This window comes from Rana temporaria, chromosome 2 (genome assembly GCF_905171775.1).
Source record: "Rana temporaria chromosome 2, aRanTem1.1, whole genome shotgun sequence".
NCBI lineage: Eukaryota > Metazoa > Chordata > Amphibia > Anura > Ranidae > Rana > Rana temporaria.
In genome coordinates, this window is record NC_053490.1 from 49,389,169 (window position 1) to 49,408,498 (window position 19,330).

General features: G+C 43.0%; 1 protein-coding gene across 2 annotated transcripts in view; it reads left to right on the forward strand.

Annotated features, from left to right (window-relative positions):
* Positions 1 to 18,400, forward strand: part of CEP57 (centrosomal protein 57) — a 41,337-nt gene extending 22,937 nt beyond the window's left edge. The window contains exons 4-11 of one of the 2 annotated variants that reach the window (XM_040340174.1): positions 210 to 331; positions 4,038 to 4,145; positions 6,829 to 6,906; positions 8,857 to 8,955; positions 11,308 to 11,391; positions 13,199 to 13,419; positions 15,284 to 15,428; positions 17,992 to 18,400. In XM_040340174.1, the coding sequence (XP_040196108.1) occupies positions 210 to 331; positions 4,038 to 4,145; positions 6,829 to 6,906; positions 8,857 to 8,955; positions 11,308 to 11,391; positions 13,199 to 13,419; positions 15,284 to 15,428; positions 17,992 to 18,201 (1,067 nt within the window). In that variant the 3' untranslated portion in view covers positions 18,202 to 18,400. The remainder of the gene's footprint in view (positions 1 to 209; positions 332 to 4,037; positions 4,146 to 6,828; positions 6,907 to 8,856; positions 8,956 to 11,307; positions 11,392 to 13,198; positions 13,420 to 15,283; positions 15,429 to 17,991) is intronic. The other variant, XM_040340175.1, reaches the window with a different exon arrangement.
* Positions 18,401 to 19,330: the final 930 nt, after the last annotated feature.

Sequence of the window (19,330 nt, forward strand, 5' to 3'; positions counted from 1 at the left end):
TAAGCTCCTATTAAAATGTTATTACCTTTTACCTTGCACTGTACTTTTTAACTGATTAGACCAGTAAATGCTGGTGTAAGTTCTTCAGTTTGTATACACAGTTGCTGTAATCTAACAATGGCCAAGCAAATATCCCCCAGAAGCCTCCAGTTCTCATGCATTGTAGTCTGGTCATATACATGGTAGTGATTTCTCTGCGCTCCTTACAGATCTCACCAGACAGCTTTTGACGGCACAGTCCCGATGCAGCTTTTTGGAAAGACAGCTAGAATACATGAAGAAGACGATACAGAGTGCAGAGAGTGAAAAGAAATCTGTGCTCCAGACACAGGTAAATTCAAGTGTGTGTGTGTGTGTGTGTGTGTGTGTGTGTGTGTGTGTGTGTGTGTGTGTGTGTGTGTGTGTTTTTTTTTTTTTATGGGGTGTATTCATTAGCATCAGTTTAACACAATATAAACTCTGTGATTGTAAAGGCTCTTTTACTTGCCTGCTCAGTGTAATGGATTTGCACAGAGCAGCCCAGATCCTCCTCCTCTCGGGTCCCTCTTCCCTGCTCCTGGCCCCTCCCTCCTGCCAAGTGCCCCCACAGAAAGCAGCTTGCTATGGGGGCACCTGAGCCAAGCTGCAGCTCTGTGTGTTCATTCAGACACAGGGCTGCTGTTCATCCCCACCTCCTCTTTCCCCCGATTGGCTAAATTACTTTGACAGCAGCGGGAGCCAATGGTGCCACTGCTGTGTTTCAGCCAATTTGGGGGGGGGGGGGGACCCTCATTCTATCCAGCACTGTGCATGTCTGCATCTATTCTCTCCTTTTGCTTCCGGGTCTCACTGGCTTTGCTGGAGCACCAGAAGCCATTGCCTCCGGCTGCTGTCAATCAAAGCCAGTGGGTGGGGCTGAGTCTCGCTGTCTGTGTCAATGGACGCAGTGGCGGGGCTCGGGACCGAGCATGCACAGGAGCCCCCCCATAAGGAGCAGCTTCCCATGGAGAGAGAGTCCAGTAGCCCCAGTGCCATTTACCCCCCGCCCCACTCGTCTCCATACCAAGCAGCAGAGAGGACCCGATTGCCGCCAACACCTCAGGTAAGCGGCAGAAGGCACCGGAGAGAGGCGGGAGAAACAAATCCTTCTACATACAGTGAGGGAAAATAAGTATTTGATCCCCTGCTGATTTTGTACGTTTGCCCACAGACAAATGATCAGTTTATAAATTTTAATGGTCGGTTTATTATAACAGTGCGAGACAGAATAACCCAAAAATCCAGAAAAAAGCGTTTTAAATTTAATTAGCATTTTAATAAGTGAAATAAGTAATTGATCCCTTATCAATCAGCAAGATTTCTGGCTCCCAGGTGTCTACTATACAGGTAACAAGCTGAGATTAGGAGCACCCTCTTAAAGGGAGTGCTCTTAATCTCAGCTTGTTACCTGTATAAATGACACCTGTCCACAGAAGCAATCAATCAGATTCCAATCTCTCCACCATGGCCAAGACCAAAGAGCTGTCCAAGGATGTCAGGAACAAGAGTGTAGACCTACACAAGGCTGGAATGGGCTACAAGACCATCGCCAAGCAGCTTGGTGAGAGGGTGACAACAGTTGATGCGATTATTCGAAAGTGGAAGGAAACACAAAATAACTGTCACTCTCCCTCGGTCTGGGGCTCCATGCAAGATCTCGCCTTGTGGCGTTTCAATGATGAGCGGTGAGGAATCAGCCCAGAACTACACGGGAGAATCTTGTCAATGATCTCAAGGCAGCTGGGACCATAGTCACCAAGAAAACAATTGGTAACACACTACGTGAAGGACTGAAATACAGCAGCGCCCGCAAGAACTGGGTGAAAGTGTTGTGGTCAGATGAGAACAAAATCAAGCTCTTTGGCGTCAACTCAACTTGCTGTGTGTGGAGTAGGAGGAATGACCCCAAGAACATCATCCCCACCATCAAATATGGAGGTGGAAACATTATGCTTTGGAGTGTTTTTCTGCTATGAGGACAGGACAACTTCACTGCATCAAAGGGACAATGGATGGAGCCATGTACCATCAAATCTTGGGTGAGAGCCTCCTTCCCTCAGCCAGGGCCTTGAAAATGGTTTGTGGAGGGGTATTCCAGCATGGCAAAACGCACAGCCAAGGCAACAAAGGAGTGGCTCAAGAAGAAGCACATTAAGGTCCTGGCGTGGCCTAGCCAGTCTCCAGACCTTAATCCTATAGAAAATATGTGAAGGGAACTGAAGGTTCAAGTTGCCAAACGTCCGCCTCGAAATCTTAATGACTTGGAGAGGATCTGCAGAGAGGAGTGGGACAAAATCCCTCCTGAGATGTTTGCAAACCTGGTGGCCAACTACAAGAAACGTCTGACCTCTGTGATTGCCAACAAGGGTTTCTCCACCAAGTACTAAGTCATGTTTTGCGAAGAGGTCAAATACTTATTTCACTCATTAAAATGCAAATCAACTTTTTTTTTTATAGGTAGATTCAGACAGAGTTAGGCCGGCATATCAGTAGATACGCCGACCTAATTCGGAATCTGCGCCGTCCTAAGTTTAAGTGTATTCTCAAACTGAGATGCATTTAAACCTAGCTAAGATACGACGGCCTGCGCCGTCGTATCTTAGGGTGCGCTTCCGTTGAGTTCGGCGATGGAATATGTAAATGACTAGATACACGGATTCACGAACGTACGTGCGCCCGTCACAGTAAAGATACGCCGTTTCCGTAAGAGATACGCCGCGTAAAGATAAAGCTGCCCCTAGTTGGCCTAGTCAATGTTAAGTATGGCCATCGTTCTCGCGTCGAAATTTGTAAATTTTACGTTTCGTCCGTGAATGGGGCTGGACGTAATTTACGTTCACATCGAAACCAATACGTCCTTGTGGCGTACTTTAGTGCAATGCACACTGGGATATGTACACGGACGGCGCATGCGCCGTCCGTAAAAAAACGTCAATCACATCGGGTCACGTGTAATTACCATAAAACACGCCCCCCATCCTCATTTAAATTAGGCGCGCTTACGCCGGCCGCATTTACGCCACGCCGCTGTAAGTTAGGAGGCAAGTACTTTGTGAATACAGTACTTGCCTCTCTGACTTAAGGCGGCGTAGTGTAAATACGATACGCCGCCTTAAAGTTGCGGCGGCGTCTATGAATCTAGATAATAGACTGATCATTTCTTTGTGTGCAAACGTACAAAATCGGCAGGGGATCAAATACTTTTTTCCCTTCACTGTCAGTTGTACCTGTTTATCTGCAGTCTTCTCTTCTCCACATCTGTCTAAAGTCCAGAACTTATAAAGCTTGTCTGAGAGTTCAGAAAAGAGTGGAGAGCAAAAATTACACTGCAGAGCTCAGTGAGGAGAGCTGATTGGTGGGAAGGTACGCACCCCCCTTCAGTCAGCTCACATGAACAGAGCTGAGGCTGTCAATCACAGGTTGCATGCTGGAGATCCCTCCCCTGTCACCTTTGTTTTTTTGTTGTTGTCAGGAAAACTTGTCTGCTGATAACAGAGGAAGGAAGCACAGACAGAAATTACACTTGGTGCTTTAAATTGAGACAAGTACACACTATAGAGGGATATGCTTTGTCCATATTTCATGAGCCTATTTCACACAGGTTGGATTTGATGGACTAAAACTATTTTAAGGCAGAGCTGTACTGAACTTGGACCCCCCCCCCCCCCCATCTCTTTCTTTAAATACCGCATGCTTGATTATTATGGCTGACTTATCTCTTCGGGTGCCCTCCTTCACAGACGTGAGGTCTGTGCTTCCCTCATTGAATGGCATAGAAGCAGCTCTTTGAGCTTCTTGCTTGCAATCTTTATCCTTTGAATAGCTTTCAAAATGTGCATTATAAATATGAGAGACTTTTTGCATGTGATTTGTATGTTCTTCCCATGCTTGGCTGGGGTTTCTGTAATTTGATCCAACTGCTGAAACGCATACTGATTATTCCATTCAATGGAACTTCCCACATACAATATTTCGTGGCTCCGTAATGCTAATCTGCAATATTATTGTCATTTCTGCAGGTGACCCTTGAAAGTGATAAAGCACTTGAGAAAATTAATATGCGAGAAAAGGTAGATAAACTGGAACAAGAATACTTGAAGCTTACAACAATACAAGTTGTGTCAGAGGTAAGTCGTGTCTAAACACTGTAAAGTGATTAAGGGTGAATGTTTTATGTTTTTTACCTTCATGCGTTCTGTGCAAACTTCAGTGTGCAGCTTCCCCCTCAGCCCCCCTAATACTTACCTGAGCCCCATCTCGATCCAGCTGAAGCTCTCCTGGGTTTCACCCTCCTCATTGGCTGACACACAGCTGGTAATCACAGCCAGTGAGAAGGGAGCCAAGCCATGTTTTTTACCTGTTGTATCGGGCCAGGAAATCATTAGCATAGCAGGGGGGGGGCCAGCAGCCTCAAAGGTGATTTGTGTAATGGTGGGGGGAGGTACAAGCACTGATCTCCCTGTGTGGCTTTCAATAAAGCCTCTACCAGCCGCTTCTTCTCCTCTCCCTCCTGTCAAATGCTTTATTGAAAGCCACACAGGGAGATCGGTGCTTGTACAGCCCCCCTCCCCCCCAATTGCACCGATTTGTCCCCTGTGTCCTCCTCCCCTCGTCCTTAATCTCTCCGAGTCCCCCTCCAGCCCCCTTGTATGGTTCTCAATCTCTCCGGGTCCTCCTCCGATTTTCCACCCCCCCCCCATATATATCAACTAACTTAAACCTAAGCTGGTGCATTTTCAGAATGAACATAGCATGGAAATTCATGTCTAGCAAAACCCATAATATGATACATAGAGACCTAGGAAAGGGTTGGGTACATGTGTTCAATTTATTAAGACCATATAGCATAACATTTTGCATTGAATTCTTGGGAAAATACATGCGTTTTTCATAGGAGATGCAGGTGGGCGAGGTCCACGGCCAACAAATAAAGCTTGAAAAACTGTAATCACTAAATTAGGATCCATTAGGGATCAGTCACCAGAGTCTAGCAGGCACAGTAGGTTATTCCCCAATAAGCCGCTTGGCGTACCAACAACCTCGGCCCAACACGTCCTTAACTTGAGGCATCCCCACAAAAGATAGATAAGGAGCTATCCCTTTTTGAACATCATTTATTTTTTCAACCATTGGCTATTTTATAGGGATTGTAAAGTCAGGTTTTCTATCTTAATGCATTCTATGCATTAGGAAAAAAAACCTTCTCTGTGCAGCAGCCCCTCCAATACTTGCCTGAGTCCCATCTCTATCCAGCGATGTTGCGAGACACTCAGCTGGCCGGGACTCCTCTCCGACGCCATTGGCTCCTGCTGCTGTCAGAGTCAGCCAGCTGATCAGGAGAGAAATGGGGCAGGGCCGCGGCTCTGTGTCTGAATGGACACAGGGAGTCTTGACTTGTCTCGGGTGCCCCCCTAGCAAGCTTCTTGCTGTGGGGAGACTCAACAGGAGGGAGGGGCCAGGATCACATAAGGACCCAAAAAGAGGAGGATCAGGGCTGCTCTGTGCAAAACTATTACACAGTGCAGGTAAGTATAACATGTTTGTTATTTTTAAGGGGGGAAAAAAAACAGGACTTTACAATCACTACTATTTGATGACCACCCACAGTATATTTACTGCAGATGGGCTGTACAGGCTGGCTGGCCAACTTGCCTGTATGTCATTGTCTGTCTTCCTACATGGGAACCGCATGGGTTTGGCAGCAGACTTCAGCCAAAGATTGTGGCTGAAACCTGCTGATCAGCCGTGACCAATCACACACAGAGTTTTGTGTTTACAAGCATACAGAACTCTGGCGATCTGGCTGTTTTTTCTCCCTGAAAGGCAGGGAGAAAAAAAAAAAATATATATATATATATATATTTATATATATTTATATATATATATATATATATACACATACATACATACATACATACATACATACATACATACATACATACATACATACATACATTTTCTATCCTATCTCTCTCTATATATATATATATATATATATATATATATATATATATATATATATATATATATACACACCCTATAACTTTCACATAAATCCAATAATATACACTTATTGGGATTTTTATTTTTTACCAAAGACGTAGCAGAATACATTTTGACCTAAATTTATGAAGAATACCTGTATTGATTTAATTAAATATATTTTGTAACAAAAGAAAATATATATATTTTCTTTTTATTGTAAAAAAAAACCCCAGCAGTGATCAAATAGAAAAAGAGAGCTCTATTTGTGTGGAAAATATGATCTAGATTTCATTTGGGTACGGTGCTGCATGACTGCGCAATTTCCATTTAAAGTAGCACAGTGCTGAATAGAAAAAAATGGCCTGGTCATGAAGGGGGTAAAAGCTTCCGGAGGTTAAGTAAGGATCGCAAATTTCTGCTTCCATGATGTTGGGCCATTTTGAAGGGATGTTAAACCTCTGGAATACAAGGGTGTACATGATTTGCAGCAGAAGTTCAGAGAGCTGGAAGGAGAGAGTGTTGGTATTCAAAAAGCTTGTGTTATGTGGTGCGGATCTCCCAGTAGAAGAGACACGTGAGACCTGCCAATACAACTTTCTGAATTGAGAACGGCATCCTCTTCTGTGTTACTTGAACATGGCATTGGTCATGATAATGGTGAAGCACTGATTATATATATATACGGTATTAATTATAAAAGAACGCAAATAAACTGAGAATAAGGAAATATAGGGGGGGGGGGTCTCACAATACATTATACAATTCTGAATTGTTTCAATGAAGATCATATTGACATCACATAATGCATTTCCTTTTCCCCTCCAGAACAAAATTCGGGACATTGAGCAGAAATTAAGAGAAGAGGAACACCAGCGGAAACGGATTGAAGAGAAAGCAACACAGGTATGTTCAGTTCAGCCAAACCGACCGATCTGGCTCATGATCTGGTCATGTGACCTCTTTGGATTTGTGGGCTTTTGTGTTAATATCTGCACAAAAGAGCAGTGATTTGCAGTAACCCATGGCAACCATAATGTAAGATGTACACAATGTAAGATTATAAATGGGTTGTTCTTGGTTACTGCAATTTGCCTCTATATGGCCACAAAGCCAGTTGTATTGAGGCTCGGTTCACACTGAATTCGGATGCGGCTTACAGCGGGGGTCCTGTGCGTCCCTGTTCTCCATTTCCTGGAGGAAGTGGGCTTGAATTTTTTCCTGAATTGGAGCCAAAGACGCACAAAACCCCTGTGCAATTCGCTTCGCAGCCGCCGCCATGAAGAGCCGCTTACAGTCTCCTGTTTTGCAGATGCAGGGAAAGTGTGAACCCAGCTGGTAGAGCTTTCACCAGCTAGTCTGGGTAATTCAGGCCCCAGTATGGTGAGACTCAAAATCCAAGGCACTAGAAGTCACCTTGTGGAAGCAGGACTTTTACATTTAAAATTTAAATAGAGATTCACCTTAACCACTTGTGAACTGCTCTTCCGCAATGTACTGCGGACAAGTGGCCCGCACAGGCAAAGCGACTTACCCGTACATCGTTGCTTACTTCCGGGTTTAGGGCGCGTACTTACTGGCACCTGCTGTGATTGTACACAGTGGGAGCCTGCCAGCAAGTCCCAGACACTTATTCATGGCTGCTGATAAGCTGTGTACAATCACAGCCCAGAGCTCTGTGTTGACAATCAACACAGAGCTCTGTACAGAGGGAACAATCTTTGTTTCTCATCCCTGCAAATCGGGGATCAAAAACAAAGAGATCTATTTGTAAAAGCTGCACACTTTACATATATTACACTTGGGCACACATTGACCTTGCCATTTAAAGTAGCGCAGTGCTAAATGGCAGAAAATGACCTGGCCATAAAGGGGGTAAAATTTTCTGGAGCTCAAATGGTTAAAGTGGAACTAAAACTAACTTAGAAAACGACAAGCAAGCAGCTTTTTATTGCAGAAAACATGCTGTGTCTCATCTACAATAACACAAACTTAAAGCGGTGGTTCACCCTTAAAAACAAGTTTCTACCATGAAATGCAGCATACTAGCGTGAGCTACAGTATGCCTTTATTTATTTTTGCGCCGTACTCAGTTTAATCCCGTAGTTAAGTTTCAGACTCCCCGCGGGGAATGGGCGTTCCTATGCAGAGGGGAACATGATTGACGTCCGGCTATGGCGCGTCACGCTTCCTGAAAATAGCCGGAGTAGGACTCGGCTCTTCACGGCGCCTGCGCACAGAGTAGGAGCTGACTGCGCAGGCGCCGTGAAGAGCCAAGTCATATTTCGGCTATTTTCGGGAAGCGTGACGCGCCATAGCCGGCCGTTAATCATGTTCCCCTCTGCATAGGAACGCCTACTCCTCGCGGGGAGTCTGAAACGTAACTATGAGATTAAACTGTGAGTACGGCGCAAAATAAATAAATAAAGGCATACTGTAGCTCGCGCTACTATGCTGGATGGCATGGTAAAAAAAATGTTTTTTGTTGTTTTAGGGGGAACCCCCGCTTTAACTGCTGCTTGTTATTTACAGAATGTAAGCAGTTCAGCGAGCATTCCCGGCACACTTTGGCTGTGTCAGAATAACTAAACCCTGTGCACATGTGTGGGATGATGGGGGGGGGGCCTGGCCAATGAAACAGCCCAAAACCAGGCACCTGGGGTAATGATGACAGCTGGCAGCGAGGCATGTGACCGCCGGATTGTTGAAAGGTGGAGGGGAGTTTAGTTCCGATTTAACTCCAGCTGACGAGAATACAATCGTAAAATGTGATTTGTTGCTTTTGGATACTACACTTTTGAGATCATCCTTCTCTTTGTATGGACTCATTAAATCGGTCTATTTTGTATTTTGCAGCTGCAATCAAGTCTGGAAACCAACAGAATTCTTTTTAAATCTTTAACATCACTCCCAAAAGATGCAAAGAGCGCAAAGCCCACCACTTATACTGAGAAGGTAATGATACGTTATTAATACAACTCCAAAACATTTGGGACGCTGTGTAAAATCTACATAAAAACAATGCAATGATTTTCAAATCTCACAATAGAAAACACATCAAATGTTTAAACTGGGGAAAATGATAATGATATATGTACAGTCTTTGCAATTTTTACGTGAGGAACATTATTCTGAAATGGCCAATTTTCAGACTCGGATTTTCACAGATTGGGTATAAGGTTTACCAATCATGTTGCTGACCTGTTGCAAATTAACCTAATAAGTTACAAACTGTTTTTCCAGCTATTCTTTGTTAGTACCACTTAAAGTGGTTGGAAACCCACTTTAGAAAAAAATAAATAAACTAACACCTGCAAGACAAAGGCATAATGAGCTAGTATGCATACTAGCTCGTTATGTAATACTCGCCTGGGATCGAAGCCCCCGCTGTGGTGCCCGTACACAGCACTGGCCAGCCAGCAACATGTCATCCCGGAGTTACTTCCGGGTATTGCGGCTCCGGCGCTGTGTATGGCCGGAGCCGCAATGACATCACTCGCGCGCGGGAGCTGCCAGTCATGGCATGACCTCCTTTAGAAACGGCACGATCGCGCTGTAGACATCGGCGCACGTCTCTATTGTAAATATTCCCTAAACCGTGGAGGTTTAGGAAATATTTCGAGCACCTACAGGTAAACCTTAATCTAGGCTTACCTGTAGGTAAAGGTGGTTGTACAGGGCGTACAACCACTTTAAGTAGGGTACACACTATATGAAAATCAGGCAAATGTTCGTCTTTTTTTTTTTTTTTTTTGTTTTTTTCTCGCTGTTTCACAACAAATCGGAACCGATGAAAGAAAATTCTTACGAATATTCTCGTACGGCAAAGGCTAATTTTGTTTGTTTCTGATCATGCTGCAGTCTTTTCAAATTTTTCTTGTACGAAAAACTGTACACCTTGAATATAATTTATTCGTCCTGTTCCCGCACGAGAAAACTTTGGAGTTCGGACGAAAATTCTGAATCGACTGTAGAAAGCTGTGTACACACTATACGAAAACCCTACGAAAATTCTCTGGATTAAAATGTTAGCCCGATTTTTCTTAGTGTGTACGAGCCATTACATTACTTTTTGTTGCCCTAGCCCAACTTTTTTGAAACGTGTTGCTGCCATCAATTTCACATGAATTTTACACAGTATCCCAATTTTTTTTTAAAATCTGTGGCCCAGATTCAGGTAGATTGGAGCAATATTTGCGTGGGCAAAGAGCAAAGATTTTTCTCTGCGCCCGCGCAAATATTTCGATTTGCCCAGCGATTCACGGAGCAGTAGCTCCGTAAATTGCGCGGGCGATATGCTAAACAGCCGGGCGTAAGGCTGCCTAATGTAAATGATCCCGCCGGGGGCGGGAATCATTTAAATTAGGCGCGCTCCCGCGCCGAGCGAACAGCGCATGCTCCGTCGGGAAACTTTCCCGACGTGCATTGCGGCAAATGACGTCGCAAGGACGTCATTTGCTTCTAAGTGAACGTGAATGGCGTCCAGCGCCATTCACGAATCACTTACGTAAACGACGTGAAATTAAAATTTCACGAGCGGGAAGCGCAGCTATACTTTAGCATAGGTTGCCCCTGCTATAGCAGGAGCAACCTTGCGCTAAAGTCGCCGTACGGAAACTCCGTACCTTGCGCGCGCAGGGCCCGCGCAACTTTTGTGAATCGGTGGTAGTATGCAATTTGCATACTACGCCGATCACAATGGCCGCGCCCCCTAGCGGCCAACGCAAGAATGCAGCCTGGGATGTGAAGGCATAAGGAGGCTTATGTCTGTCAGATCCTAGGCTGCAGTCGGTGTAACGAGGTTCCTGAATCAGGAGCACTCGTTACACCGGAGCAAGTAAGCACTTGCACCGCGCAACCTATGGTTGCGCGGGCGCAAGTGCTTCTTGAATCTGGGCCTGTGTTTTTATATCAATGTCCCCCTCTTTTTTTTTTTTTTTTTTTTATTATATTATGCAATTATGTATTTGGAAAGGCAGTAGAGAACATTTAAGAAATTCTGGAATTTGGGGACTACTTTCCCTTAAATCAAGCTGGTTTATGAGGTGTTAAAGACCATCTCTGGGCAAAACTCATCCCCATGTCACCCACTGAACAGTAAATGCAGGAAAAGGGTAAAAAAAATAACGCCTGCAAAAGATTTTTTTTTATGTGCTCTTTTAAAAGTGCACACAGCAACTCCTTGGTTTAAAGTGTACATGGCCAACATGCGAAGATGAGGCATTCTGGCAGAGTCCGGCATGTATTAGGAGATCTGTTTATTACTGCTAGTGGTAATAAGTGTTATCACTTTGTCTTTTACTACAGAAGGCCAGCTCATTAAGCCATAGCAGACAGACACAACCCCACTACAGGCTGAGCCTGGGAGATGTTCCGTTTGTGGCAGGCAAGGTAAGCTGTAATTATCGCAATATAATAACTTAAAGGCTAATCCTAATAGGAAAGGCATTTGTTTTGCACCAGAATAGGCTACATTGATGAAATAGGAGAAAATAATAAACTGTGTGTGTGTGTGTGTGTGTGTGTGTGTGTGTGTGTGTGTATATGTATGTGTGTGTGTGTGTATATATATATACAGGCCTTTAAAGTATTCATACCCCTTAAAATTTTCCACATTTTGTCATGTTACAACCAAAAACATAAATGTATTTTATGTAATAGACCAACACAAAGTGGCACATAATTGTGAAGTGGAAGGAACATTTTTACAAATATGTGAAAAGTGTGACGTGCATTTGTATTCAGCCCCCTTTTACTCTGATACCCCTAACTAAAATCTAGTGGAACCAATTGCCTTCAGAAGTCACCTAATTGGTAAATGGAGTCCACCTGTCTGTAATTTAATCTCGGTTATAAATTCAGCTTCAGAGGTTTGTTAGAGAACCTTGGTGAACAAACCGCATCCTGAAGGCCAAGGAACACACCAGACAAGTCAGGGATAAAGTTGGGGAAACCAGGGTTAGGTTTAAAAAAAAAAAAAAAAAAAAAGCTTTGAACATCTCAGAGCATTGTTCAATCCATCATCTGAAAATGGAAAGTGTATGGCACAACTGCAAACCTACCAAGACATGGCCGTCCACCTAAACTGAAAGGCCAGGCAAGGAGAGCATTCATCAAAGAGAAGCAGCCAAGAGGCCCATGGTAACTCTGGAGGAGCTGCAGAGATCCACAGCTCGGGTGGGAGAATCTGTCCACAGAACAACTATTAGTCGTGCTCTCCACAAATCTGGCCTTTATGGAAGAGTGGCAAGAAGAAAGCCATTGTTGAAAGAAGTCCCATTTTCAGTTTTTGAGAAGCCATGTGGGGGACACAGCCAACATGTGGAAGAAGGTGCTCTGGTCAGATGAGACCTAAATTTTACTTTTTGGCCTAAAAGCAAAACGCTGTGTGTCAGAAAACTAACACTGCACATCACCCTGAACACACCATCCCCACCGTGAAACATGGTGGTGGTGGCAGCATCATGTTGTGGGGATGCTTTTGTTAAGCAGGGACAGGGAAGCTGGTCAGAGTTAATGGGAAGATGGATGCAGACAAATACAGGGTGATCTTAAAGAAAACCTGTTAGAGTCTGCAAAAGATTTGGAGACTGGGGGCAGAGGTTCAGCTTCCAGCAGGACAACGACCCTAAACATACAGCCAGAGCTACAATGGAATGGTTTATATCAAAGCATATTCATACGTTAGAATGTCAAAGTCCAGACCTAAATCCAATTGAGAATCTGTGGCAAGACTTGAAAATTGCTGGTCACAGACGCTCTCCATCCAATCTGACAGAGCTTGAGCTATTTTGCAAGGAAGAATGGGCAAAAATGTCAGTCTCTAGATGTGCAAAGCTGGTAGAGACATCCCCAAAAAGATTGCAGCTGTAATTGCAGAGAAAGGTGTATCTACAAAGTATTGACTCCGGGGGGCTGAATACAAATGTACACCACATAATTTTTTTTTTTTGTTTGGAAAACCATTTATCATTTTCCTTCTACTTCACAATTATGTGCCACTTTGTGTTGGTCTATCACATAAAATGCCAATAAAATAAATTTACATTTGTGGTTGTAACATGACTGGCACAAACAGGACATGAGGGGCTCAACCATGAAAACTTGACCACATCTTTCCAAAAAAGGCTTTACTTTGTGTTGCACTTTGAATGAGATCACTAATGCATGTTCATGTTTGTGTGCTTTTGTCTTTCAGTCAACGGCTCCAAGCCACTCAGTGGGTGCAAATGTACAACATGTTCTGCATCTCATGAAACAGCACAATAAGGTCCTATGTAATGACCGTGTGGTCAGTGACCAGCCTATAGACAGCAAAATGTATGGGGTGCAATGGAAGAACGATACAGATTCCAGAACCTATCGGGACCTCTCTGAACTTTTACTTACTCTAGAAGATGAGTTTGGCCAGATGAGCTTGTGAGTAAAAGATGATAAAGATTGTATTTTAAATGCTTCTGCCTAAAAATGTAATACAGGTAGATGGTAAAAAATCCAACTTTTTTCCCCCCTCTTTAGCTTTGTACACACAATCCGATTTTGAGGACAAAGCGTAGGACTTTTGTCCAAAGGGCGTTGGCCAGGAATTTGTCTTGCATACAAACACGAAACTATGTGGTTTTTCAGCTCTTTACCCATGTGATCAGCTGTGTCCAATCACAGCTGATCACATGTAAACAAGGAAATTACGGCTATCTGCTTTCCTCTCCTCACACTGACTGCGTGTGAGGTGAGGAGAGCCGATCAGCAGCATTTCCTCACAGGGGAGACTGTACAGATGATCAGTGATGCCAGTTGGTGCCCCCATCAGTGCTGCATGTCAGTGCCCATCGGCGCAGCCTCATCAGCGCACATCAGAGAAGGAGAAAAATGTACTTCTTTACAACATTTTCTACCAGAAACTAAGAAAACTAAGAATTTTTTAGGGCTGTGGAAATTAACTATTAATTCATCGATTTCATTTTTTTGATCGATCAAAATTATTTTGTAATTATTTATTAAAAAATTTGATTTGTACTCGCCTCTCCGCTGGCTTCAGGGAGTTCCGTTGGAGATCCGGTGACGTCACGGACAACGGCGGGGCTTGCCAGGTCCATCTGAAGGGCTCCTTTGCTGTGCCTTCATATCTGCATGCCGGCGGGACCTTACTATCTGCCACACGCAAGGGCTGTTACACTTCCCTCTATCACTTCCCTCTATCAACCTGGGATTCTACAACCATCCACTGGGAGTTGTGATAGTTCCCTTCATGGGACATCTACATGCCAACGGACTGATGTTAACTTCTCATCTGGATTCAGCAGTGACATCATTGTACACCTTTTTATACCAGTATCATACTTGGCTACATGTTTTTATGACTGCTTTTGGTACCGTTTGGTATTACTTGCACCATTTTTACAGTTTATGTAGCTACATCGATTTTATCTCCAGTGCAATATTTATTTTGTTACCTACTTGAAGACTATAAAAGTTTTAATGCTATTCCCATCGAGCGCTGCCTTTGTGTGTTTTTTGTATCCTGCTATCCATTTTTCCAGTGGTTGGTAGCTGCACTGGGAATCGGCCTGCAAGGAGATCAGCTAAAAGTAGTTGGATCTGTATGTGCGTTATAATTAATTGAAATTAGTCGATTAAAAAAAAAAATTGATTAATCGAACACAAAAATTTTGATCAGTAACAGCCCTAGAATTTTTGTTTTTTTTTTCGCAAAAAAAAAACGTGTCAATTGAATACCACCAAAAGAAATCTCTCTTGGTCTCAATTTTTAGTTTTTTTATTATAAAAATGTGTGTACAGTGTTGCATGACCACACAAACATCATTTGAAAATTGGCCTGGGCAGGAAGGGAGTAAAAGTTCCCGGTATTGAAGTGGTTAAAGAGACACTCTACTAAAGGAAAGATGTATTTTTGTGTCTGTTTTTGGAGGTAGAATGAAAGCTTCCCCTTGCTTTTCATTTTGTCTGACACACAAACCGAATATAAGGAGGAGCTTTGATGCTACCGGGTATTGCCAAGCTTTCCCTGATTTGAATAGCTTGCCATTTGGACAGAGCAGGTATGTGCACCTCTAGGGCTCTGCTCTTCATCTTCCCGGTCTGCAGCTTGTGGGGTGAGCGTGTTTTTTTTTTTTTTTTTGCGGTGTCCATTTTAATTGTTGCTGTTCTGCTGGTTATTTTCAATAGGATTGTATTACTTTTTTGCTTCCTTTTGTGTAGGAGATTCAGATAAGAACCATCTCTGTTCTGTAAGATAAATGACTTGCCTTTTTTTTCCTCCCAGTGACCATCAGGAGCTTCTGAAGCAGATTCATAAAGCAAATTCCGACCGCCTAAAAACGGATCTTGAATATGAATTGGCAGCTGTAGTGAGGAGAATGGAAGCAAAAGCTGACCAGATAACCAAAGTACGCAAACACCAAACAAGGGTGGGTCACACACGTTGTACAACCAATGATGAATTCTAAATATACCTACTGAGGATGGACCAAAATATGTAATTAATCTGATAAAAAAAAAAAAAGGCTTTGAGGAGGATTTTAAAGTGTCTCTCAGGATAGTTCTCCATATAATCCACTAGAGGGCCCTTGACACTCATTTTATCTTGACAGCTGCAGTGTTTGTCTCCTATACATTACTAAAGCCGCCCAACGGCACCAAACTTGCAAAACACTGATCTATGCTTGAAAGCCTAAAAAGGATCCAGATGTTGGCATAACACTTTTCTAGTAGCCTAAAAAAAAATTGACATGACAGCCAGTTTTCAATAGCAGAGGTCGGCAATGTCAACTTGCCTTTTTCTGTAATGACAGGTAAATCTTGTTAGTGATTCTAAAGCCCTGTACACACGATCGGTTTGTCTGTTGAAAACAGATTGATGGACTGTTTTCATCGGACGAACCGATCGTGTGTGGGCCCCATCAGTCTTTTTTTCCATTGGTGTAAAAAAATAGAACATGTTGTTTTTAAAATTTTTCCTATGGATAAAAAAACGATATAAAAAACGATCGTCTGTGTGGAAGTCCATAGGAGAAAAATCCACGTATGCTCAGAATCAAGTCGACGCATGCTTGGGAAGTATTGAACTTCATTTTTCTCAGCACGTCATCGTGTTTTACGTCACCGCATTTTGTCACGGTCGGATTTTTGACTGATGGTGTGTAGGCAAGACTGATAAAAGTCATCTTCATCAGATATCCGACAAAAACAATCCATTGGATTAGATTCCATCACATATTCGATCGTGTGTACAGGGCTTAAGGCAAACTTTTTATAAAGAAAACCTTGAGCCTTTTAGAACCACTTTAATTTATTATCAACCTTGTTTCTGCATACATTCTATAAATATGTGTACATGGGATCAGCAATAGTTGCTCTGCTGCATTGATTCCTAAATAGTTATGCTGCAATTTTTTTTATTTTTGCTGCCTCATCATCTTATCTCACCTCAAGTCAGCAGTGACATGTCGGTCGGATTGAAAAAAATTAAAATAAAAACAATATGGCCATCCTAGCTTACGGAAAAGTGCATGGCGCAATTTTTTTTTTTTTGGGGGGAAAACAATATGTAGGTTTTTGTTTTAAAGAAATTATGCAATTGGTTAATAGCTGACTTGTGCCATACTGATTCACGTCAGTGAAATTTTTTATTTTGAATGAGATTTATTTATTTTTTCTAGAAAAGTACTCAGAACCTCCAAACATTTTTTTTTTTAGCAGAGACCATAGGGAATGAAATGGTGGTCATTGCAACACAGTATTTATGCAGCGATCAAACGCGTTTCATGATTACGTTTAAAGGCCCGTACACACGATCAGACTTTTTGTCAACAAACCTCAGACGGACATATTTTTGCAGACAATCCGACTGATGGAGCGTACACACACAAACCTTTTTCCGGCAACAAATGTCCGATGGAGCAAATCCAATCGTTTATACACAAATCCATCAGACTAAGTCCAAAGTACAAACACGCATGCTCAGAACCAATGCTAAAGATCAGGCAACAGTAGCAAAAGTTGCCCAAAGGGTGGCGGCAAAGAGCAGAAAAAACACGTAGTATGTCTATTACGTCACTGAGTTTGTGTTTGGCTGAAAAAGTCCTACCATGTGTATGCATACCAAGTTCAGCTCCCTTCAGAGAAAAATCCACGGAAAAGTCAGTTGGAAGATCGTGTGTATGAGATTTAATCCTTGCAGTGGAAAATAAACCCAAAGAAAGGGACTGATCACTGTCCCAGATGGAATACAAAAAAGGGGGCCTAATGGCACAGGGCCTTAACAATTATGTGGGGATCACAGCATAGAAGTTACATCTTCATAATATTTTTGAGCTAGAACCCTGCGGTAATAAGAGATGAGTGAATGTAAAGTGGCCTCCTGAATCTGTAGTCAGCAAACTACCAACCTAACGTTGATTTCATGGTAACAGTGGGAAAATGGAGCAAGTGTATGGGGGATTAGGGAGATGAAAGAAAAGAGCATAGAGAAAGAATGCAAAGAAGCACAAGGCCAAGCAATGAGCCAAAGTCAGACAGGCTTTTTTTTTTCACGGAAAGTCTGGCCGTGTGTAGCCTCCATCGGACTTTTTTTTGTCCGACGGACCTTAGAGAACCTGTTCTCTTTTTTTTTTTTTTTTCCGCCGGACTTCCGGCAAACTTTTGCATGGTCAAAAGTCCGACCATGTGTACGAGGCATAAGGGGTAGATATAGCTTTGTGAGTGGGAATAGATCCAATAAGATAAGATCTGGGACCCTTGGGTTCCTCAAGTACTCGAAATATGTCATGTGCATCTAACAGAATGCTAGATCACTTCTCAGTAATCATAAACATGGAGATTGGTTTTGTCCTCGCTATTTCTTGCCCACCTGGATCATTTGGAGGATGCCCAATGCAGGAAAGGTTCATGTGATATTTGATGAGCTTCCACCTCATGTATAAAACGAATATTGGAAATTCTGTTCACTCATACAACTTTACCTCTACACAGCTTACAAAATTACTGAGGGAATCGAGACCGAAAAGAGAGCAATCCACCCAAGCCTTGAAGTCTCACCAACGCGGAAAGGATAAACCACCAGCAAAGATCCGTCAGGGTAGAGGCAGTCCGGGGGAGAAGAGCAAAAAGAACCTCCAGTTATTACGAGACATGCAGACTTTACAGAGTTCTCTGCAACGGGAGGACCTGCACTGGAGCTAACCGTCTTCCTGACAACCTTTACATCTCAGGGACCAGAACATGCCGCATATGGCTGACTTTCTTCCATACCTAGTGGTGAATGTGCGGCTCAACCATTTTGTCTTGGTTTCAGGGAGAGGACCAACTAAGCACCGATTTCTATGAATGTATTTATATTTATGTGTGCATACAAATACAGAATCTGCTCTGTGGTACTTTTTATCTGCCCATCATTAGGGAGGTATGGAGACTGAATCCATATATTAGTGCCTGGTAGAAGAAAACGGCTCACAAATGGAGGGGGGGGAGGGGAATGTATGTATGTGCTGATACCATTCTCTTCATGATACTACGTTGAGGTGCGTTCAATTTAACAAAGAATGTATTACAGCCATATCCTGGCACAACCGAGGGACCATGGAGCCAAAATTAGAAGAGCTCTATGGCAGCTTGTAAAAAGTCTGAGGTTTCCGGGTGTGTCAGTGAGCATATCGGCCACTTGGTGTTGTCGGTCAACTTGCTGGTCGCTACTGTGACAATTGTGCCTTGTACACAGGCAGGTGAGGCCATACATCGGGGTGTATTTTTGCACCTGAGAGACACGTTTGTAGCATACAGCTCCTCATAATTCAGTCTAGCTGTACGCAGGAATACACCATATATATACACACAAGATATTTACACCAATGCGCGGGTTATACTTAAAGGGTCACTAAAGGAGTTTTTTTTTTTTTTTTTTTTTTAAGCTAAATAGCTTCCTTTACCTTACTGCAGTCCTGGTTTCATGTCCTCATTGTTCGTTTTTGCTCTGATGTTGCTGCAATTCTGCTCTGTTCTGGATACTTCCTGGTTGTCTGTTTCCTGATGACCACAGTACTGGGAGTTTCTAGTTTCGTTTTTCCAAACCATCACTGCTCTATGGCTCTATACAGCACAGAGGCAGGATAACATGCAAAAAATGAATCTGAAACTACAGGTACATTATATGATTGATTTTTATCTATTTTTTTTTTTATCGTTTTTAAAAGGAATCAGTTAACTATTATGTCTCTATACCCTGTAAAATGTTTTCCTTTAAGTACAGCGTATACCTGCCTACAGCTAGTGTCATTACTATGGTTGTGTCCCTGGCATGGAAATACGGACGTAT